A 24507-nucleotide genomic window follows, 5' to 3' on the forward strand; every position below is an offset into this window, starting at 1 on the left:
ATGTCATCACCATTACAATCACAGAGAAAAAGTTATCTTTGGTATCATATATAAAATAGTAAGCCGAATTGCTTAATCAAAATATTCATAATTCACTCAACCTTGGATCACGACTTTGAACTGGTATCATTAATTAGGAAGTCAAATCAATTTTATGGAACCTCCAAATCAAGAGAACTAGAAACAGAAGAAAAAAGACATTAATCCTGTTTTGGGTCCATGAGTAATATAAAATTTTATACATATTAGCTTGGGAATTATATTCTTAGAAACAAGGGAAAAAAAAAATCAGATCAGACATTACACTAGTTGAGATAGTGGTTCAAGGGTCAGTTGGTCTAACTGGAGTCAACTCAGGATCAAACCAATCATATTAAAATAATATAATTTAATTGAAATAACAACATACAACAACAATAATATTCACTATTAATAAAATATAAGAAAATATAACAATAGTTTGATTGTAACAATAACAATGTTCAACAACATTGAGAATTTTGATTTTTACGATTCATCAATAACTAAAATTAATAATCATTAATTACAAAAGCATTCATTCAAATCTATATTGACTAAAATATTAAAAGCTGAATGAAAAAAAATAAAACCAATCACAACATAATCATTCAAATTTGTTTACACCGGTTTTTATCAGTTTACCCTGGTTTGACTGGTTTGATACAGTTCAACTCTAATCAGTTCCATACCTAAACCAAACCACTAGCTGGTTCATTAGTTTTTCAGTTAATTGGCCAATTCAATCTGCTCTTTCGTTCCTTGCTTAGAACAAAATTAGTATCAGTAACACACGAGTTTGCTGATTCGCCCAGATAAATTCTATTTCATAACGTGTAATATTTTTCTCAAAAGATTACGAAAGTAAAACTAGTAAAAGCTATAACACTTTGCATTCGACATGATGGATAAGGAATCAATCAATCCACAGAAAATGTTTCCATCACCAAAGCCAATGAATGTTCCCTCCCTATCAAGAACGCGTGTGTAGCAAAGGGAAGTAAAACATATAAAAACACTATATCACCAGAGTCAGGATAGAAGGACACTCTTACCAACTGAAGGATCTAGATTACTCGGCAAAATATACATTAAGTGTTCAAACTGCATACTAAAACTAAACTGACTGAAGTTAAAAGTGTTTTTCCTTCATATCTACATGAGGCAGATCAAGCTGACGTGCCTTCCACACCATCAGAGTCAGGATTAGTGCAGAACAAACAAAACAAGTCATACACATCAAGGAATGTGTAAAGAAAAAAGTCAAGATCTTCTCCATTAACAAACCTCCAAGGAGCTCAATACATCCTTCCAGTACAACCCAAGGAGCCACAAAAGCAATCCTTCTTCTTTATGTTGCCATCCGAATCGAAGATTTGATCTTTTGAGTAATTGTAATCATAAGTCAGCTCTTTTAATGGAGGAATGTTCTCAGCAGCAAACAGCATTATGTGAGGAATCCTGCAGTCGCCATGATCAAAAAGAACATTTTGTGCATACATATTAGGGGCGCAACTATGGTTGAAAAATCTGCCCAGATTACCACACCGAGCTGCATCAATGGTGAAGCCACTGCCATCCTCAGAGACTGCAGGCATGGAGACTCCATCAGAAAGTATACCGTTATTGATCAAGTTTCTACCTATATCAAAGAGATACTCATCATGACCAGTTCTTTGTTCAGCTACCTTGTCTTCAAGTAACTCTCCTATGTATTCGCATACAAAACTGCCAGAAGGAATGGAGCGTAGAGATCTCACACCCCATCCCCTTTTGTCAGTTTTATAAACTTCAAGCGGGAATTTTATTCCACGTTGGCTGACTCTGTTATAGCAATCTGGAGGGCATTTGCAAGAAGGGCCACACTCATACACCAGAGGCTTTACTTCTACAATACACCCTGTGTGATTGAATGGGATTCCTCCATTTTTAACAGCACAAGAACATCTTGTCGGGTCAGAGCATCTGTCTGTACAGTTACATCCCTTAGCAGGTGTCAGATGCAACCAATTAGGATAGATCATCCTAGTAATATATTCAAATGATGGAGGTTTTTCATTATCTATGGTATTCACAGCACGAATTGGTAATTCCTCTTTACCATGTGAGATGTCAACAGCACACTGGCCTTTCTTTAATGTGAACATGTTGGATTTCTTCAGTTCAATCCAAGGAAGCTCTGGTTGATTTGGGATTCTTCGCAGCTGAAACTTGAAAACCATCTTGCCATGTGGCCCCATTTCTTGCCAATATGCCTCAACTTCATACAATCCATCATACACAAATCTCCTACGATTTCCGTCTTCAAAGAAAGCACCACGTATCACTCTAACAGGGTTCTTTTTCTTGCTACTGTTCTTCAAAGCAAGATTACCCCTCTCAAGCTTCTGGTCTTCAGGTTGTTTCTTACTGCACATCACATTCCCTCCTTGCCCTGAATAAATCAAAACACCTGAGTTATCCAACTCGTCATGGTATCCCCCAGATGCAACAATACTAGTTGCAAGGTGCTCACCATTGATCTTCGCAAAATCTATGCCAGCTTGTGTTTGGCGATGGAGACCAACAATATTAAGCTCCACCCTATAATCAAATTCGTCACCTACTTCAACCCCAGGGACAGGACCAAAGATCTGCTTGCCTGCATTCACATATTTTCCTTCATATCTGAGGATCTTTGCTGCATCTGAATCAACCCTCTTACGAACTTTTGCTTGGCCTTTTGACTCTGCTTCTAGTTTTTGCAACAATTTCCTACAAAGAGCTTGAAACAAGCGCAGTGTCTCTCTTACAGTATTTCGTGTCACAGTTGCGTCATTGTTGCGAATACTCAAATTACGACGATGCAGAAGTGGAACATTTACACCATATGATCTATGGCCATCAGAAAATTTTCTACCATAATTGTTATCAAGACAATTTTTTCCTAAAACCGCAAGTGTAGCCATACCACCAGGAGCAGCATGTCCTTCTTTCTTTTTCAAAACCTTTATCTTGGAATGATTCAGAGAGTCTTTAGTCCTCAACACAGCTTTAGACCCATCACCCCCTGTGAGGCAATCAAGTTTTCTCTTCTTTTCTTCTGTAGCACCACTCAAATGCCTGTCCATGAGCTTGCCCTTGGAAACATCGCCCTTACTCAGACTCAGAGAATTAGGTCCACAAAATGGAGGATAGTCTCTAATGGCTGAAATAAATCTTCTAGTTGCAGCCTTCTGTGAATAACCACTCGAACTGGCTGTTTTCACATATGGAGACAATTTAGGACCCATCAACATTTTCTCAGTTGTCTCAATAGGAGTTGAACTCAAGAACTTAGAGTATCGAGGATTAACTTCACCATCCTTCTCAAAAAGTACAACCTTTGCAGTACCTTCTCTAGGAGTAACATGGATTCTTGCTGTATTCCGTCCTATCCCAGGTGGGTAATCGCGAATTGCAAATGGCTTCCTAACCATTGTTTCTTCAGGCTATCAAAGACTGACGTAGGCACTGGAAGTACAACTTATGTCTTCTGATCTGTGAACAAGAAACTCAAAGAATCACATCCCCGTTTCCTATCACTCCCAACAATTTATGTCTTCTTCATAAACTAGAAACCGTCCAAGCAAATCAACAATGGAGAACCAAAAAAAAAAAAAAAAAACAGAGAGCAAAGCAAAAAATACAAAAAAAAAAAACGAAGACCCACTCATTAAAATTTTGCTGAGACAGACTCAATACTTCAATGAAGACAGTCTTCATTGAAAGAGTTGAAATGTCATACCAAAATTTCTGAGAAACCCGATTAATTTAGCAGCCAAGCAAAAGCCAACAAGAAAAACAGGGGGAAAAAGTAGTTCAAGGGGGAAGAAGGGTCACTGGAAACATTAATGCGAATATGGATATAATAGACTGCCTATTTCATGATGCACTGAAATTATCCCCTCTTAATATCTTATTCAACTTCATAATTTTTCCATCTAAAAACCCCTCTCCTAAGCCACTCAAACTTAGAACTAAGCCTTCTATCCCATAATTAAAGTTAGCTAAACCAATAAACAGTTACAAGCCCGAGCAGAGAGGTTTGTAATCTCTTAGCAAGGCTGTAGTAGAATACTAAAAGAACAAAGCTCATTCATGAATCATGGGTCTCATACAAAGCCTACGAATCAAAGGGGCAAGACAAAAACATAGCCGGACTTACAGTGCCACCGACACCAAAACAAATCTCGGAAAACAATCAGCCTGAAAGAAAAGGGGCAGGGTTCAACAAAATTTAGAATTGGAACAAAAAAGGATTACCGGAAACTTAAAAGGCAGAAACCACAACAACGAAGAACCCAGGAATTCCTAAAATCTGGAGATGCAGAGAGGGGGGTGTGAAAGATTTCGGCTTTGCTTTTTCTAAAGTATCTTTCCGGACTAGTTTGATCAGAAGCACGTAATGTGGCCTATATGTGAGAGAAGGCTTTCTAGCCAGTACTTTGAACTTCCATCGATGACTCCATAACCAACTCGGAATGGGTATCAAGGCTTAATGTAGCCATTGGAAGTACCATTTATGTCTTCCGTGTGAACAAGAAACTCTAAGAATCACAATACGAACTTCAAAAAACTCATTTCTTAACAGTCCGTACAGTCCGTGTCTTCTCTGCAACCAAGAAACCCCCCAAGCAAGTTAACAATGGGAAACAAGAAAGCATAAAAGAACTAAAAGAAATACCAAAAATAGAAAAAAGAAGACCCATTTATCAAAGTTTAACTAAAAACTGACTCAACATTTCTATAAAAAAACATGATGCATTTAACGAAAGTTGAAATATCACACTGAAAATTTCAAGCAACCCAATTGATTTAGGGAACACGCAAAAAGAAAAGAAAGAAAAGCGAAAAATGGGTGATCAAGAGGAGGAGGAGGAGGACGAAGAAGAAGAAGAAGAAGAAGAAGAGTCACCCGAAGCATTCAACGAGAAATGCAGAGTAAGATGGCGGTTGCAGTGCAGAGTGACGGAAAAGCAGACGACGACAAACAAGCAGCATGAAATGGGAATGCATTTTTTTATTCTATTTTTATATGTTGGCAAAATAAAAAAGTCTTTTCCATAATAAATAATAAAATAACAATAAATTCATAACTGGGTCTGGGTTATATATATAAAACTGAGTATATATATAAAATATAACCTTGAAACGTTTTTGCTAGATACACACACACACACACCACGTGGACACGTAAGTTATAACTGTAATTAGATCCTTGAGTCGTGCCAATATTTCATATATTTAGCCTTAATTACGACAATTTTTTTCAGAAAAATTATAGATTAGAAAATAAAAAATGGGTAATATTTATAAAAAATTAAAAAAAACCTCTTGAATTTCAAAATTATAAGTCAATTTTGTTCACTATACTTTAGTAGCAATTTAGAAAAATAAATAACAACATATTTTTGTAATAATTTTTAATTTGAGATTTTAAATTTAAAAGTTTCTTTTTATTTTTCCTATTTAAAATGTAAAGCACCCTATCTCTTTTAATATTTTATCTTTCTCTAACTCTTAAATGTTGAAATTGAATTGAAATTTTAAAAGTTCTTTACTTATTTGGGTTTAAGAAACATTAATAATATTCTTATTCTTATCCCTTCATTAATTAATCACATCCTTATCAATTTATCAATTTATTACTATTTTTTCTAATTATGTTCTTATCAGTCCATTAATGATATGGCTATATATGGGTCTAAATTCAGCCTGTACTGTGAAAGAGTTTATACTTTTCTTTCTTTTGGATCAAAGTCTACACTTTTCTTTTTATTACTAATATGCCATATGCATCTTCTTTTACCTTTTATATATATTTTTTCTAATAATAGAAAGAGCGGTGGGGACCAAATCAAAATTTGAATAGAGGAAGGAAGAAAGAAAGTGAATGAGAACAAAAGAGAGGGGAGAGAAAATATAAAAAGAAATAACTTTAAAATAAAGATTTGTTTTGTGCTATAATTTTAAAATTTAGTTTGCAAGGTAATCATGGCTTGTATCTCTAGTGCTTCCTTCCGGGTGCTTTGGAATGGTGAACCTTCAGAGGAATTTAAAGCTACAAGGGGCATCAGACAAGGGGACCCTATCTCCCCTTATATATTTACCCTCTGTATGGAGCGACTAAGTCACATCATCAAGGATTCGATCAATGAAGGGTCCTGGAAGCCGGTTAAGCTAAGATCAGCTGGTCCGGCTATATCTCATTTGTTCTTTGCAGATGACTTAATTTTGTTTGGGGAAGCCTCAGATTGACAAGTGGAGACTATGGTGGAGTGCATCGATAAGTTCTGCAGAGTTTCAGGCCAAAAGATGAACAGGGCGAAGACAAAAATTTGCTTTTCCAGAAATGTTCACTTTTCCCGAGCCATTGATCTCAGTGCAAAGATGGGGGTAGGTTTAACAGGTGATTTGGGAAAATATTTGGGGATCCCTCTTGTTCACCAAAGGGCTTCCTATTCTCTTTTTGCTCCAATTTTAGAAAAATCTCAGAGAAGACTTGCAGGGTGGAAAAGGAAGTTGCTAAGTCTAGCGGGTCGCTCAACATTAATAAAATCTGTGCTCTCTGCCTTGCCTTCCTATCACATGCAAACGATTCTTCTGCCTAAGAGATTGATTGATGAACTAGAGAAGACCAACAGAAGGTTCCTCTGGGGAGAGGAGGATGGAGGAAAAAAGATGCACCCCATTTCCTGGGAGGCTTAGGACTCAAGAATTTGAGGAAGCAGAATGAAGCTTTCATCTTAAAATTATGCTGGAAATTACTATGTGAACAGGACGCTCTTTGGGTTAAGGTCCTGAGGAACAAGTATAAATGTGGAAACCAGGAACAGCCCGTGGTGAATAAACGAACTAATGCGTCACTCACTTGGCGTGCTATAAGTCATTTATGGGACAGCTTCAAGAAGGGCCTTGGCAAGAAAATTGGGGATGGCAAGACTACTTCCTTTTGGTTTGACAATTGGTCGGAGATGAATATGCCGTTGATCGATTTGATTCCAGAGCGGGAAGGACTCATTCAATGGAGTGAGAAGGTGATCGACTATGTTACACCTTGGGGAGAATGGGATAGGACCAAACTCAGCCATTGGTTTAATCCGGACATTGTTGGGAAACTCGTGTGTGCACACCCCCCCTGTGAGGAAAGAGGGAAGGACAGATACACTTGGAAACCATCTTTAGATGGAAATTTTACTGTTAAATCTGCTTATTCTTTTCTTTCTGCAGGTGTTCAAAACCTAAGAGATAGCATATGGAGACACGTCTGGAGGTGGCAGGTTCCTGAGAAAATCAAGACCTTCATGTGGCTATTTATACATGATCGATTGCATACAGCGGCACTACGAAAGAGACGAGGTTTGACAGATATGGCTTCGTGTCCGTTCGGTTGCCAAGAGGAGGAGACAAGCATGCACCTGATCAGAGATTGCACCCACGCACGACATAAATGGCAGACTATGGTGTCGCAGACAGAGTGGGATAGTTTCAACACACTGAATGGAATTGACTGGATCAGATGGAATTTCAGAAGAGAAGCAGGGCAGGAATTTACAAAGAAAATTGCGTGGAAAGACCTCTTTGGTTATGTGTGCTGGGATATATGGGTTGAACGATGCAACAAGCTCTTCGGTACAGACCACAGTGATAATCCTCATAATCCCAGCTCCAGCTTTCATAGAGCTTGCTGGGACCAAGATCTCCTACGCAACCATAATCTATACAGCTATAGTTGGAGTACGCGGCACATTGAGGATGGATTTCATGACTTTGTCAAACTGGAGATAGATGGTTCAGTGTTGGCAAATGGAGATAGTGGATGTGGAGGAGCAATATGGGACAAGGAAGGTAGATGGATATTAGGCTTCAAATGTAAGCTCACTAAGGTTCCGCCTGTAATAGCGGAATTACTTGGTATTATCCATGGGCTTAACATTTGCTGGTCTAAGGGTTTCAAAAACATTTGTCTTTATTCTGACTGTATTGAGGCTTTAAATTTGGTCCTCAAAGGTTGTAACAACCACCACCCTTTTAGAGACCTTGTAAATGATTGTAGGATGCTCTTTTGTAGGGATTGGCAAGTGATTATTAGTCACACCTTTAGGGAGAACTTAGGAATTGTTGACTATTTGGCCAAATCATCTCACACGATGGAAGGCAATTTTTGTACTCTTGATCAACCTCCACCTCTTATGCAATAGGAGGAGGAGCTTGATACCGAGTGTTAGCTCGTTTAGCTTGGCTGTACTTTGTTTCTTTTGAATCCAGTTTTCATTCAAAAAAAAAAATTTAGTTTTAAATTATAGCACAAAACAAATCTTTATTTTAAAGATTTTGTGAGGAAAAAAAAAAGGCTTAAACCCGCTCCAAATCCTTATAACCTAATCAAATTTAGTTTATGATCCTTATACTTAACGATGTTAACTTAGTTGATTTGACATTAACATTGTTAACACGAAATAAATACCCTATAACTTGTCTAAATTTGAAAAAAAGTTTCCAATAACATAATTGTTGAAGTAGGGCAGCATCTGAGAAAGTTAGTAAAAGTTTCCCAAAAGTAAAAACTACATATTTAAGATCATTAAAATCAAAACGAGAAGAAATTTAAAAAATAAAAAATCGTATTAAACCAAAAAAGAATATAACATTAACACATAACTAGACACGCTTTCCGTTCAGTCTAACTATAGTTAAATAAGTGACTCGTACCAATATTTATATATTTAGCCAAAATAATTACAAATTTTTTCTCAAAAATTATAGAATTAGAGGATAAAACAGGGTAATATTTTAAATGTAAAACACCCTATCCCTTTTCATTTTTTTATCTTTCTCTATTTATTAAATGTTGAAATTGTCAGAGTTTTCTTTACTTATTTGGGTTTAAGAATAACTAATGATATTCTTTGTCTTATCCCTTCATTAATTAATTACATCCTTATCAATTTATCAATTTATTGCTAATTTTTTTCTAGTTATATGTTTTTATCGGTTTATTAATGATATGGCTATATATGGGTCTGAATTCAGTCTATATTTTGAATGGGTCTATACTTTTCTTTCTTCCTTTTTGGTGAAAGTCTGCACTTTTCTTTCTATTACTAATATACCGTATGCATCTTCTTTTACTTTTTATATACATATATATATATATATTCTAATAATAGAAAGAGGAGTGGGGTTCTAATCCAAATTTGAATGGAGGGAGGAAGAAAGAAAGTGAATGAGAACCAAAAAACAAAAAAGGAGAGAAAATATATTATTATATTTATGTTTTATATTTGATGGATATCTTCCTCAATATAGAATAGACAAAGACAAAAAAAAAAAATAATATCTTGTCCTCTTGTAATATCACATCTAAACATGTGATGTAGTTTTTGGGGCAAGAAAACACGTGATGTAGTTTCGAATGTTTACGTAATTATGGATATTACACCCTTAGACCTCTATAAATAAATATTGAGTTCTTTTAGTTATTACTTACTACCTCTAATTTTAAATGTAAAAGCTGGTATATATATTAATAAAATTAGTTAATTACTTATAAAAATGTATATTAGTTTTCTAAAATACTCGTTTTAATAATTTAAATTTAAATTATGTTATTACTATATGCAATCAATAGACTTAGTTTATGGGGAAAAAAGGAGTTAAACCCACTTTAAATCCTCATGACCTGATCAAATTTAGTTTATGATCCTTATATTTCTTCCCCCCCCCCCCCCGGTGTTTTCCATCCCTCTTTTTATTTCTTCCAACACATTGGCTCCTCTATTTTCCTCTATTTTCACAAGGACCTCAACCTAGGCTTGACAATGTTAACTTTGTTGATCTGGGATTAACACTATTAATGCTACTACCACGAAATAGCCAACCTATAACTTGTCTAAATTTGGAGGGAAAAAAAATTCAAATAACACAATATAGAAGTTATAGCCATCGTTGAGTAGGGTAGTATCTAAAACAGAGTTAGTGAAAGCTTACCTAAGAAAAGGCTCAGAGAACCTTAGAATTATAAAAAGAAGATAGAAAGTTCAATCTATTACATGAGGGAGCCATTACCATGAATTTGCCTTTATTTTTCTTTCTTAAAGAGGATATTTTTCTTTTAAGCTTTGAGTTCAGACCATCATTTGCTCTAATTTCCAAGTTTTTTTGGGTTTCATAAAGTTGACGTGAGTTGGTTCTTGAAAACCAGGACCAAGGCATGTCTTCAAGGTTCAGGGTCATAGAGCATTTACATATTGCTTACCAATAGGTTCTTATATCGGTAGTGGTTAGTGATATTTGAACTAACAACCTTATGAATTATGAATCAATTTATTACTAGCTAGATTACCAACTAGATCAATTTTTATTGACTTTTGATTCTCAAGTTTATTTCGGTTGTTAATCCAAAGCCCAACTCGAAGCGGCTCAACTCGGCCTAACCAATCTATGGCTAAGGGTCGCTCCTTCTCTTCACTGGTCGACCATCGGTCCAACTTGATTGTTCAATCTGGTCGAAGGCTCAAAACACTAGGGTATTAATTATTCTTTTATCATTTTCCCTCATTTTTCTTTAAATTTGGAAAATAAAATAATTAGATTTTATTTCAATTTATTTATTTAAATGTCAATATTCTTCACCGATACAAATCTGATATAGTTTGCTCAAACTCAATCATACAAGAGGATAAGCAAAATCCCTTCGTTTCCCCTAACCTCAAATCAAACACTTGGTTAGCCTCTTATATATCCTTCCACATTTCATCTCTTATGTGAATCAACCAAGTATATGAATTCCAGTTCAGCCGATTTGTTTGAGATTCCTATGTTTAAAAGGGATAAACTAAGAAAATGAAAAAAAGAAAGAAAAGGTAGGCAGGGAGTTTCATTTGAAAACATTAATTTTTCTTAAACATGTGTTGGCTAAATAGGGATCCATGGGTAATGGAATCTAATTAATTGATAACAAATTAATAATGCTGCTTCAGATCAATCATTCTATCAATTAATAAATCATTAGTTTCATTGGCATACTGAAATCACAAAAAGAAGAATTACTATAATGACTATCATATCTAATTAATGCTAATATCTAACATATGAAATCCTTTATTGCATAAGCATGCCTTCTTCTTCTTCTTCTAGTCAAATAGCCACAGCCTTCTTCTGCAAATAATCTAACTTAACAGCTTGAGATGACAACTTCTCTGACCCCATCAAGTTCCTTTTTTCTTCACAAGTCTCAGCAGAAAATAATGATCTCAAGAACTCAGATTGTTGAAGCTTACTGCAAATCGGCCACACCCAGGTGGGTAATCGCGAATTGCAGAGTGTTTGCGTGTCTTCTCAAGGATCTCACTTCTCCTCAATGGCTTCCTCTCTCTAACCATTGCTGCTTCTTCTTCTTCTTCTTCTCGTTCTCCTTCCTCCTTCTCCTCCTCTTCTTGTTGTTGTTGTTCTTCTCCTTGTTCTCTTTCTTCTTCTTCTTCTTCCTCCTCCTCCTCCTCCTCTTCTTGTTGTTGTTCTTCTCCTTGTTCTCTTTCTTCTTCTTCTTCTTCTTCCTCCTCCTCCTCCTCTTCTTCTCCTCCTCCGCCTCCAGAAGGATCGTCAAGAACTGATAATCTTTCAGGTACTGTGAATCGGCCACACCCAGGTGGGTAATCACGAATTGCAGAGGGCTTGAGTCTCTTACCAAGAATCTCGTGGGCTTCCATTAATGGCTTCCACTTTCTAACCTCTACTACTTCTTCCTCTTCTCCTCTGTCATCAGCATCATCATGTCCAGAACGATCTTCAAGAACTGATAATCTTTTATCACCACAAATCTCAGTATGTAGGAAATTAGAAGTAATATCATGTTTAGGTGTTCTGAATCGGCCACACCCAGGTGGGTAATCACGAATTGCAGAGAGCTTGAGTCTCTCACCAAGAATCTTGTGAGCTTTCATTAATGGCTTCCTCTTTCTAACCATTGTTTCTTCTTCTTTAGAGTAAACCTCCAGAGCTGATGATTTAGCCATGGGACGTGATGATTCTCAGATAGCGCACCAGAATACGAATCAGTCCGCAAAAATTTGTGCCCTTTTGATCTGCAGACAATAACCCATCCAAGCACATTACAATAAAAAGTTGGAAAGGCAAAAAGAAAAGGAAAGATCAAAGCGAAAAAAAATGGGGAAAATGAAGAACAAGAAGAAGAAAAAGATGAACAAAGTTGAATAAAATATACATACCGAGATCACAGACTTTGAATCGGAAATGCAGAATAAGGCGGCTGTTAATTAGTGAAGAGGGAAAGAGATTAAGGAGAAAGATGGCTTAAAACGGACGTATGAGAAGATGAATGCCCTTTATAATATTAATGAATGTCAATTTTTTTTTTTGGTTGCCTTAATGATATTCGATCTTGTTTAGGAAGACTTTGCTATTTATTTTTGAAAACATATAACGTATTTTCTTGAGTCCCAAGTTAAGATTAAAATTTTTTTTAAAAAAAGAATTTTAAGTTTTTTTTTTTTTCCCGACGAAAAGAAGAACCCCAAGTTCCGTTATATTAATCTATCTTTTTTTTTTTTTTAACGGTTAATATTTCATTTGTTTCCCAGTTTCCACCCAATAATGAGCTGTCGCTTCACCAAATTTAATTTTTATAGAATAAAATCTTTTTTTAGCATAAATATTTAATTTTTTAATCAAAAAGTAAATATTAATTCAATAAAATCTAACTGGAATACAAAATTCAAATTTAGTTTCACACGGTTAGCAGATTCACTTGGCCAGATTATTTTTTTAAAAAAATATTGTTAAAAAGATTAGAATACCCTTCTTTAGTTAAAATGACAAATTAGGAAGCTATTCATAATTCACTAGTGAAGTAAATGAACTTTTATTATACAGAAAAGACGTAGCAAGAGTCATATATAAGAAAAACGAACTCTTTAATTACATATCTTAATTTATGCAAAGATCTTTAAAAACTATTTATTGTAAAATTGAACTAAAAAGTAACATAGTAACTATATATATAATATAACTACGCTGTTAATCTCTTTTTATCAAATTTGTATAAATACCCCATAAAAATATAAATATACGCTTTAATAAAAAATTTAAAACAAATTATGTTTCGTAAGTGATAACAACAATAACGGTCAAAAAATAATACTAACAATAATATAATAGTAAATTTAAGTTTTTTTTTTTGTGAAACAAATAAATAATGTTTTAAATTCATCACTGATATTTTTAGGGTTAAGATGCAAATTTATTTTAAAAGTTTTGGCTCAAAAATGCTAGATAGTTGGAAGTTTTTTTGAGGTTCAATGTTGCTCTAGAAGTTTTCAAATTGTAACAATTTTGCCTTGGCCTCTTATTCAAGTTAGATTAGACCAAATATACTAAGATGGCAAGTTCATGTGTCATCTCATTAGTTTTGTTAAGGTAAAAGTACCAAAAATTCTCCTCAGGAGTGCTCAGTGTCCTTTTCTTTAATTCAATATTATCCCGAAATTTTCAAATTGTAACAAATTGTTGCCTTAGTCATTATTTAAATTAAGTTTTTACAGTTAGTTAATCAAATATGCCAAATGTGAAACATATTAAACACAATTATTTTAGTCTAATTTGGGTCTAATAAAAACATAAAAGGACTTTTTTTTCCCATTTGAAATCAAATTAGACATAAGAAAAGATGTATAATGGTGAGAATCCCAAAATCTATGAAACTAAATCAGTATTGAAATGGAAATAAGATAGCCCGATATTTTATCTAAGAATTGTGATTAAATCAACTGAACAAATGCTCACACACACACACACACACATTAATGCCTCTCGCACTTTAGGTTTTGAAAACTATAAAAAAAGCCCGATGTTTTATGATTTTCAAATCTCTTAGTATGACCGTATCAAAACTATATGATTTGATATGAGGGAGATATTAATAGAGATGTTCATATATAAAATAATAATGATAGAAAATCAGAACGAAAATACAAATAATATTTTATTTTCTATATAGGGAAATTCCTTTAATACAATACTAAGAAATATTTTTAAAATCTTAAAAATTCCTTTTAATTAATTTAAGTTACTTATTTAATTCATTTGATGAAATTGAATTCAAACTTAAAAATTTCCTACTTAAATTTTTCTTCTTGTTCCTGTTTTGTTATTCGGTTTATTCAAAAATCTTCAATTTTCAGATCTTTTATCTTGTTTTAAAATTTTATTTGAAAATAAATATTTTATAGCTAACAAATATTTTAAATTACTTATTAAAATTATTTACTAAACTTAAAGGCAGGCTTAGGATTTTGCAATTCGTTCTCGTTCTTATTTTATTAGTTGATTGATTCAAAAATCTGCAATTTTAGATTTCATTATCTTTTGATTTTAAATTTTATTGGAAAATAAGTTTTTCGATGATTAACAAATATTTTGAATATAGTGAACACCATTACATTCTATTCTATCATTGTCTATACACCTTTTCTTACTCTATAAAAAAACAAAAAAATATTCTTCCCAAAATTATCAAAATCATGCCAAACAAATTTATAGTGAACACCCTTACATTCTATTCTATCTTACTCTATTTCTAAAGCTTTCTGAGAAAGCTAAAAGGAGACTTAAAAATCTTAATAGAAAACGACTAACTGTGAATATAATGCATTGGACAAAACATGATCAAAAGTTCAGAACCTTGATGCTCATATCCTTTAGATCAGCCTTAGTCAGATACAAAACGTCTTTATACTCTGGCAATTTAACTGTCTCCCACCAATAAATATTAATTCATATCAGTATTAAAGGACAAATAAACTATACAAAAATCAAACCTCATTATTTAGGTGAAATAGACCTTGTGTTGATTAATTGTTACCGTGAATGGACATTGAAGACTTCAATATTGTCACCTTTTATAGCATCCTTCAATCTGATGCCACTTGGAATATGAAGAATTGGTTCCAATTTGATTGAAGTCCCACAACCCTCAAAAGATCTGAATAAATGTTTTTGAGGATCATAGTAAATAAAAAATCTAGGAGGATCATGAATCAAAATTTCAGGATCAGCAGAACCCATTAATGGCTTATATAAATGTGGCCAAATATTTGAATCATTATGATTAAATTTAAGAACTTCAGTCCAATATTGTCCAACACCAAATGTTTTCCTAGTCCAAAACCTAACACACTTCGTTTTTGCAAATCGACAACATGGGCAGAGACTTCGCTTAAATTCTCCAAACCCAATACGATGTCTAGGTTTCCCAGGTCTCAATGTCCAGGGTGATATTGCAGGAGGACAAGGGAATGACTTAAATGTCTCACTTTCTAAATCAAAACGTAAAATTGATATCCTTGTGTCATTATAAGCGAGCCAGTAAAGTGATTCATTCAAACAAGTGGGAGATCTAATTGTTGACCAACATGGCCCATGATATTCGATGTTTCTCCATAACTGAGTCCCCAGTGTGTGTATTTCAATAGCTGCATAATGATAGTTCAAATCACCTAGCCAAGTTTGGTCATATATTCTTATCACCTTATATTCATTAGTTCTCTTGAGATAACTAAATCCAGAATGAACATGGACTCTCAACAATTTGTCATTCTCAGATTGTGGAAGTCCTATGAACTCTCCTGTGACTGGGTTGCAAACAGCAAGGGGATTTCCTTCAAAATGATCACACAAGCAGAGCAGGCCATTACAAGAATTCACCACATCAAGCTTGTTATCATTTGACATAGAAATGGTTCACATCCTTTTCACGGCCCTTTTTTGGGTCTCAATGGCAGGCATTATTTTAGAATCATAGAGAGGAAGCTTGAACTTAACCTCAAGTTTCATGTGATTGTCACAACTGGGTCTAGGAGAATCCTTACACAAACAAACATCACTTGGCAAATTATGGGCGGCTTCATTACTCTTAAACTCATCAAAGTCAAGCAGATGGAATGTTCTTGAAACACGTTTGGGATTACCTATACGCACCAAAGCACACAGTTTGTATGCATTTGAGCAAAAGATGGGTTTGAAATAATGGAGTTCCAACTCTTGCATATGCACATGCACATGCAAATCAAAATTGACTTAGTTGGAAGTCTAAGTACAATATTCGTAACAATATCATAAGGAAGATCGGCCAATGAAGTCCCATGTGGATGAACTTTTGGCTCATCAACTTCTTTTGTTTCTGTGATGATGCCTTTCGAAGTATCAGAGCCTACTGAATCCCTTTTTCTTTTTATGGCCATCCTAGGAGGTAAAGAGCAAAGTATACTTGAAGTTAAGACTAATGACCAAACCAAACAAAAAAAAAAAACAAAAGAAAAGAAGAAGATTAAACAACAAGTTCATATCATATTCGCTTGATACTCTATAGTAATAACATCCTATCATCATTGAAAGTAAAGATTGCGTCAACATTTAAATTATTTGCATGAACAATCCATATATAAATGTCAACTATAAACTTTCCAATCAAATTGGATAAGAGTATGTAGAGACTCTAAATATCAAAGTAACAATATCTAATTACACATAAAATATAATGCTGTAGATTCTAAACACATACTTTTTATCTTTTAATGGTTAAACTTCAGAAATATTGGCTACGAAAGAAGTAGATAAAGACAATCGGTTCATCAATCTTAAGACTCAGCCTCATGATGCGAAAGAAATCTCATAGCTACGAAAGAAGGAGATGAAGATAATTTTTTCTTACAGATGATGGAACGCAGCGATAATTGGTTCTTGGAGACCTGATCAAGTGAGCAGAGCTAGATTCGGAATTTTCGAATATTGCCAAAAGATCAAAATGCCCCTACGTAGTTAAAAATAAAAATTGAAGGTTAATTATTTTAACCTGATTTAACTAAGATTTTATTCTTTAAACATTGTCATACAAAAATTACAAAAAATTTGGCCAAAAATATCCTTTTATTAGGAAATATCACAATTAAATCCAACCAGAGTAATTAAAATCAAAATCAGGCCTACAAAGATTCCTAATTAGTCCTTTTAGCCTAATTAGAAATTTGTTAAAAATATACGCTTGAATGTAAGTTTTGATATTTCAAATGAATTTAGTTGCGATTTTCCCAAATTAAAAAAGAGTATTCATATGATTATCCAGCAACTTCCACAAAAGTGTTATATATATATATATATATATATATTCAAATGTGAGAATTTATATATAAAAAAGATATAAATTTCACATTGTTCAAGGAAGCTCTTTTATTGGGTTTGGAGATTCACAATAGTCAGTAGATATGTAGATTCACAAGGATTATTATGCTTTCAATTTTAAATCAAGACAAAAGTCAGAACAGTGGCATATGAATGAATTGAAATATGAATAAGATATTGTTGTATACGTGCAGTAATATTATCTCAAACACGATTATTCCTTTGCTTGTTTCGCCAATTCTTTCCCACTAATTAAAAGTAACCAGCGAGCTTTCTATTTCTATGAAAACAAAAAAATTAAAGATACTGGAGAATTCCATAAATCTTTAATCTATTATCACGTAATATCTCAATTAAATCCAACTAGAATAGTTGAAATCAAAATCAGTCCTACAAAAATCTCTAATTAGAATTCTTAGCCTAATTAGAAATTTATTAAAAGGATATGTCTGAATTTAGATTTCGGTATTTCAGATGAATTTAATTGCAATTTTCCCAAACTTCTAATTTTAAGTTAGATAAAAACAACTTTATAAAATATTAAATCTAAACTATTCATTTTTTTAACGGTATGTCAGTTCACCAGTAATAGTTCACACAAAGGAATATATATATATATATATATATATATGGGACAGGTTTGGCAAGGACTCCCAATATTTATAATATTTATATCATGCTCTTCAAAAAAAAAATTTGTTTGCACGGTGGAATGAAGATTCAAACATTTTAATCTTACACAAACACACTTGAAAAAAAAAGTTTTAGCATGGTAAAAAAATTCCATCTCGTGCACACCAGGCATACAAACGCAGCTTCAAGATCAATATGTCAATGTCAGAAAATAAATAAAAAGAGGGGGAAAGCGCAACGAGTCGAATCCATGTTTAGATGCGAGTCAGACCTCTGAGCCCTACAAGAGCTTGCCAATGTCAAAAAAAATAAATAAGAGGGGAAAGCATACCAGGCTGAATCTATGTTCATATTCGGGTCAAAGACAATAAGAGAGAGATAGAATACGAGAATGCTGAAAAACTCAATGGCAGGGTGAGAAACAAGCGAGGTCAACACCTCTAATTTATAGATTTAGGATGACCGCTAAGTAGGAGGGCGTTGTTTTTCTTATTTGTTACAGAATGATTCTTTGCTTGCCTCTCAATTAACAATAAGAAAATTAATGCTGATTAATTTCATATTTAAACAGCTTTCTTGTTCCTTGATTCTCTTGAAAAAAGAAATCTAATGCTAATTTATTCTCTTATTTTATTAGGTTTCGGGTTTCCCATTTTCCTAATCAAATGGTTCGGCCTATAAAAAACGAACCTGGATCCTAACTCCAGCACCATCCATGTATGATTGAAATGAGGAATGTACTAAACAATAAAACTGCCTTTCCTGTTCTTTCTTTTTTTATTTTGGTTAATATATAGAAACTTTAGTCCTTTAATTTTGCTTTCATTTTAGTATTCGCTTATCAAATTTCAAATCATAGATTTTGGTTTCTTAATTTTCTTTTTATTTATAATATTAATCCCTATAATCTAATAAAAACTTGGATTATTTTACCTTTTGAAAGACTAAAATTTATAGTTTGAAACTTGTAAAACCAAAACTAAAATAAGAACAAATTTGAGAGAAGAAATTTTGTATTAACCCCTTTTTTCTCTCCTCATAACAGTGACAAGCTAAGCTTCGGAAAAAAGCTAGAAAGAACTTTTATTACTTCTTTCTTTCGCGGTTGACTTCTCTCCGCTACCTCCTCCCTCCACTGTCCTCCTTTACCCCAGCGCCCTTTTCATTTCCCGTTCGTCTCCAACGTCCTGTTCTTCATCTTCTCGTGATGTATTGGCGTGAACGACGAAACTGGCGCATTGATTTCCTGTTGATTTCTTCTTTTCGTTTCTTTGTATTTAAGTCTTCAAGTAGTTAGTAGCTCTGTTGTGGCTGATAAAGTGCTTTGGAAGGAGACTTGGAAGCTGAAACTTCCTGTTAAGATTAAATTCTTTCCATGGAAGGTTATGAAAGGAGGTGTGCCCACTCGGGATGCCTTGTGGCCTCGTAAATGTGCAAGTTCTCCTATTTGTCTACTTTGCAATGCTCTGCCTGAAACTTTAGAGCATATGTTGCTTCTTTGTGATAGAACTCGTGTGGTTTGGTTTGGTTGCGTTGCTCTTTAGGTTTAAGATTGGATGCTAGTACTGTCTCTCGCATGGATTCTTGGCTTCCAGAGTTACTGCGTGATGCTGATTGCTCAGATAATGCAAAGGCTCTAGTGGCCTGCTTACTATGGGAAATTTGGAAAGCTAGGTATGGGTTTATTTTTTAACATAAAAACTATGACCCAAAGAGTGTCATCCAGATTGCATCTTGCCTGCTTGATTCATTTTAGGAAGCTAATGGCTGGGTTAGAGCTGGTCTTAATATTGCTAGCTCAGACTCTAGATGAATGGAGGCGTCTAATGAGCAAGATGTTTAGTGGACAGGTTTGAAATTATTTTGTGATGGTGCGTTTGACCAATTAAATAAAAATGCTGGTATTGGTATAGTTGCTAGAAATGAAGAGGTGTCACCCTTTGCCTTTTGTGTAAGGTTGCTGAATGCATCTCTCCCTCTATGACTGGAACTTTGGCGGTTCCACATGGTCTTAAACGGTGTCTTGATGCTGGCTTTGATGCGGCTTTTTTACCGATGTACTATACACAGTAAAAAAAAAAAAACCAAAATGTTATAATTTTAAAAGTATTTACCAGTATGCAGTTTTTTTGCTTTGTTTTGTATTGACTTGCTGATCTAGCTCTGTATCCAGTTTTTACTCAAAAAAAAAAAATTGTTTTTGTAAGAATGATTTTTTAAATTGTACCATTTCTGTCAAGAATGAGAATAATTTGTATGTTATCTAACAAAAAAAAATTGAGAATAATAGGACTTGGCATTTTTTGTCTTTTTTTTTTTAGACCTCTTTGCTGTTTGCTTTCGCTTAGTTCTTGTTGTTTTGCTGCTGTTTCTAGCTTGCTGTTAGCCTCTGTGCTTTTTCTTGTAGTAGACTTGTGTTCGTTGGTTTCGCGTAATAGAATTTCTCACTGTCGGAAGCCAAAAAAAGTCTTCAAGTTGCTGGATTTCCTGTTCATTTGCACTTGGTTCCTTGAATTCCTTCGCATAATCTCTCTTCTAAACCTGCCGTCAGTTTTCTAATTTCTTGCCCTGTTCGGCGGGTTCTCTAGGTCTTTTTAACTGATAATTTAGGGTGTTGGTTCGGTGCTTCAATTTTGTTAAATGTAAAATATTGTATTTGCATGCCAATGCTGACTCTATATGCCCACAATGCAGACTAAAATGTTGTCGCTTGGTGCTAATGGTTCAACCCAGTTCGTGTTCTCCTACGCTCTCTGTAATTTCCAAACACTTTGATACCTTCCTCAAGGGAGAGAGCTGTAAAGCCGCTGACAATGGAAGGCGGTAGACCCTTTCTTCCTGATGATACAATGGTTAATTTTCTCAAAAGGCTTTCAGTAAAATGTCTAATCCGATTTCAATGCGTACTGCAAGCATTGGAAAAATCTTATCAAGACTGTCTTTTGTAGCAGAACATCTCCACCACTTCAGTCATCAAAACCCTTCACTTCTGCTCAGATGCCGTCGTTTTAGATCCTCTGGTTTCCGCTGGGTTTTGCTGGATTGTGGCATGCGAGAACTTCTTGTTCAGTGCTCACCTTTGATCGATTCCCTATGCTACTTTCGCGTATATGGGTCCAGCAACGGCTTGCTCTGTTTTAATGGTGGGTCTACAAATTTCATTTTCTTGTGGAATCCAGCAACTAGAGAAATCAGACAGGTGCCCATAACTATCAGCGATTTTAAAGGTTTGTACTGCGTAGGATTCGGATTCAGTCCAACTGTCAATGATTGTAGGATTGTGATAATTTATGTGCAAAGTAAGGATGGGGTCTATCAACTGAATCGAGTTGAAGTTTATTCATTATACACAAAGTCATGGAAGGAAGTAGAATTTAGAAACTTGGTCTGAGACTGTTAGTACTGATGGAGATATGTTTTGGTTTCGAGGGGGATGGAGATGGAGATGGTGATTATAGCTCGGTAGTTTCATTTGACATAGCAAGTGAAGAGTTTACAAAATCTTACCGCATATGAGGATGAACTTGCTGTGCTTTGCGCCAATTGGACTGGGATAAGATCGCGTTGGATTGTGGGTGATGGAGGAAGTTTCAGATACATCGGGAGAGAGATGGACTTGGACTAACAAATAGCTTGAATCTTTGACATAAAGAAACTAGTTTAACTTTTAATTTTACTCTAAATATAAGACTTCAATCTATTTTGTCTTTTATGTTTAATTATTTTTTTCAAAATAATCCTTACAGTAGTTACATATATTAAATATTCTATTAAATAATAATTATATTTAATATACGTGATTAGAAAGAGTGTATTCTAGGAAAGATAATACTTATTTATTAGAAATAATTAACTTAAACTTTTTTAATCTACTTAAATTAGTCAATTAACTTTTATATTAAGGACAGAGACAGTATATTAGCACCCTTGTTCAAAGCGAGTCAATCTTTTTTCCTGCCACTGCTTGGGGCAATGAAATTGTCTGCAAACCTGCATTTGAATCTGATTCTGATTCTGAAAGCAAGGATGATGACCCAACTACTCCTCTATACATGTACAATCTTGCTAGTAATGGATTTAAGATATTAGCTATCCATGACTGTGACAAAGGCCATGGCATGCTGATTTGCAATCATGTTGAAAGCCTTGTATCCAATTGACCATTTCTATGTTGAAAATCCCTGATAACTGTAATGGCTGGCTACAATCTTCATTTTAAATCGGAAAGTGATTGGTATGAGATTGTGTTACTGGTTAAATCTTTCAAACATTAACATCTTTGTCCTTTTACTGATAGCATTTCACATAATGAGAGTACAATTCCAATTCCATTATTCGTCGTTTGTTACTTGTGTTTAATCAACTTTGGGTGTGTTTGGATAGAAACCAAACTATGGTTTCAGAAGTGCTTTTACGGATTACGAAGTAAATATGTAGAGGAGATTATCTCGTTTTGCGGAAAAGTACTTCTGAAACCACGGTTTTGGGATACCCAAACAGGCCCTTTATATACATCTATATTCCCATATAAATCTAGCAGGTAAAGCATCTGGAATGCTCAGATTGCATAGAACCTGTAAAATTGATTTAGTATCACTCCCTGCAGTGACACGAGCTATTTTAACCTGTACTGTTACTGATATCTATCCGTCAAAAAATTATACCTCTATGTACACACATGATATGTCAACACATATGGGATGGGTTTGGCAAGGACTCCTAGTATTTGTAATATTTAAATTGTGCTCTTTGAAAAAAATTTTCTTTGCACAGCGGAATGAAAGATTCAAATTAAATGACATAAGATGTTAAAATTTCATTAATTTTTTTTTGCCTGAAAATTTCATTAATTAATTTCATAAGTGATTGGAAATTAGCTTAAAAAATTGATCCTAAATTATTATTTTTATGATAGCAACATTCTATCTTTAAAATATTTAATCTGATATAAAATCTTTAAAATGTACATTTTTCCGCATTTAACTATTTACAGACATTTCCTGATTACCAAAAAAAAAAAAAATATTTATTCACAAGCAGACGTTTTCAATAAAAGCTTATTATAATAATAATAAACGGCGATGTCACCCTAAGTTGAACCATCGTCTTCTCATCATTGCGAGAGCTTTGCTCTTTGGGATTCCTTCTTCTCGGTCGATGACTAAAATCTAAGGTTACATCGTTTTGATTCTCAACCTAACTTCTTCTACTTTCCTTTGAGAGATCTGTTCTTTTCTCTCTTGCACTATGAGGCAGGAGGTCGTGCATTGCGACGCGCCATTTCTTCCTGAAGAAATTATCAGAAACATTCTCAAACGACTCCCTTTGAAATCCCTAATTCGATTCCAATGTGTGTGCAAATATTGGAAAAATCTCTTCAAAACCTCATCTTTCATCGCTGACCACCTCCACCACTCCTCTCTTCAAATCCCTTCTCTTCTTTTGAAACAGAATGATAGCTGTGAGCCTCTGCGCTTACTTTCGATCGATTGCGAGATGAATGGCTTTGAAATTAAGAACCCACCTTTGATCGGTTCCTTGCCGCACGTTAGGATCATCAGTTCCAGCTATGGCTTGCTCTGTGTTGCAATCGATGAGGGTGATATGTATACTTTTTTTTTTGTGCAATTCCCTTTTACTGTGGAATCCTGCTATTGGAGAGGTCAGACAGATCCCTAGAACCAGAACTGTTAAACTTGGTGAGTGGGATTGCTCCGTAGGATTTGGGTTCAGTGCAATTGTTAATGATTACAAGATAGTGAAAGCTTATGGTAAGTTTGCTGGTGTGATTAGTGGAGTTGAAGTGTATTCATTAAGCACAGGTTCATGGAAGGAAATAGAATTTGGACCCTTAGAGGGTGTTAGGATTTTTGGTGACACAGTCACTGCCAATGGATCTATCTTTTGGTCGGTTCTAATGTCAGGTGTGGAAGAGGAGGATGACGATGTTGACACTGAATGGGGGGTTTCATTTGATATCGCGACAGAAGTGTTTACATTGATACCATTTCCTTGTTTATACGATGGTTTATGTTGTAAGTTGTCTGTGTATGAGGACAAGCTTGCTGTGATTTCTCTCTCCGGGATTGGTAACTTTCCGAACTATCTATATTGTTTGATTGATTTGTGGGTGTTAGAGGAGGGTATAGGCTCATCTAGGGAGAGATGGAGTTGGACTAAAAAATATACTTGCAATACCTGCCCATCCATGTTAAGTTATCCTGTGACCATCTGGAGGAATGGAATTGTTTGTGGTTCTATATTTACAAATGAAATTGGACGTGAAATGGAGACTGGTGAAGAAAGAGTTGGTCTATATTTGATCAATATGGTTACTAATGAATGTAAGATGTTCGCAGTCCCTGGATTTCGCTTGGGTGGTGGTTTCAATTATGTGGAGAGTCTTGTTCCAGTTGGCAACATCCAGTTTGAAGCACCTTGATCCTAAAGGTCAATTATTACAATGCAAGTTTAGTGTTGTTTAGATAGTATGGTGGAAGAGAATCCTTATCAGTTTAGATCATTATGTCATGATAAGGTTTGATGCCTTTAGAAATGTTCAGATGTGTAATGTAGAATCATGAATGCAGATATTCAATACCATATGTTTCTTGCTATATTTGACCTATCCACAATCTCAAG

General features: G+C 34.6%; 2 protein-coding genes across 2 annotated transcripts; one reads left to right on the forward strand and one right to left on the reverse strand.

The window, feature by feature from the left end:
* Positions 1 to 1316: 1316 nt before the first annotated feature.
* On the reverse strand, positions 1317 to 3476 carry LOC114760575 (histone-lysine N-methyltransferase, H3 lysine-9 specific SUVH6-like). Its single transcript, XM_028949838.1, has 2 exons — positions 1661 to 3476; positions 1317 to 1606 (listed from the first exon to the last, which is right to left on the reverse strand). The coding sequence occupies exons 1-2, from the start codon at positions 3474 to 3476 to the stop codon at positions 1317 to 1319; spliced, it is 2106 nt and encodes a 701-aa protein (XP_028805671.1).
* A 19600-nt stretch (positions 3477 to 23076) lies between these two features.
* On the forward strand, positions 23077 to 24307 carry LOC114760576 (F-box/kelch-repeat protein At3g06240). Its single transcript, XM_028949839.1, has one exon. It carries the CDS (start codon positions 23435 to 23437, stop codon positions 24305 to 24307), a length of 873 nt encoding a protein of 290 aa, XP_028805672.1. The 5' UTR covers positions 23077 to 23434.
* The last annotated feature ends 200 nt before the right edge of the window (positions 24308 to 24507 follow it).

This window comes from Neltuma alba, unplaced genomic scaffold (assembly GCF_004799145.2).
Source record: "Neltuma alba isolate B1F8T4 unplaced genomic scaffold, ASM479914v2 tig00011000_pilon, whole genome shotgun sequence".
NCBI classification, from domain to species: domain Eukaryota; kingdom Viridiplantae; phylum Streptophyta; class Magnoliopsida; order Fabales; family Fabaceae; genus Neltuma; species Neltuma alba.

Coding starts and splice junctions, on each gene's coding strand:
- LOC114760575 (XM_028949838.1), bottom strand. CDS start 3,476: ATGGTTAGGAAGCCATTTGCAATTCGCGATTACCCACCTGGGATAGGA. Junction 1,607..1,660: donor TGAGTATCTCTTTGATATAG/GTAGAAACTTGA, acceptor CCATGCCTGCAG/TCTCTGAGGATGGCAGTGGC.
- LOC114760576 (XM_028949839.1), top strand. CDS start 23,435: ATGGCTTGCTCTGTGTTGCAATCGATGAGGGTGATATGTATACTTTTT.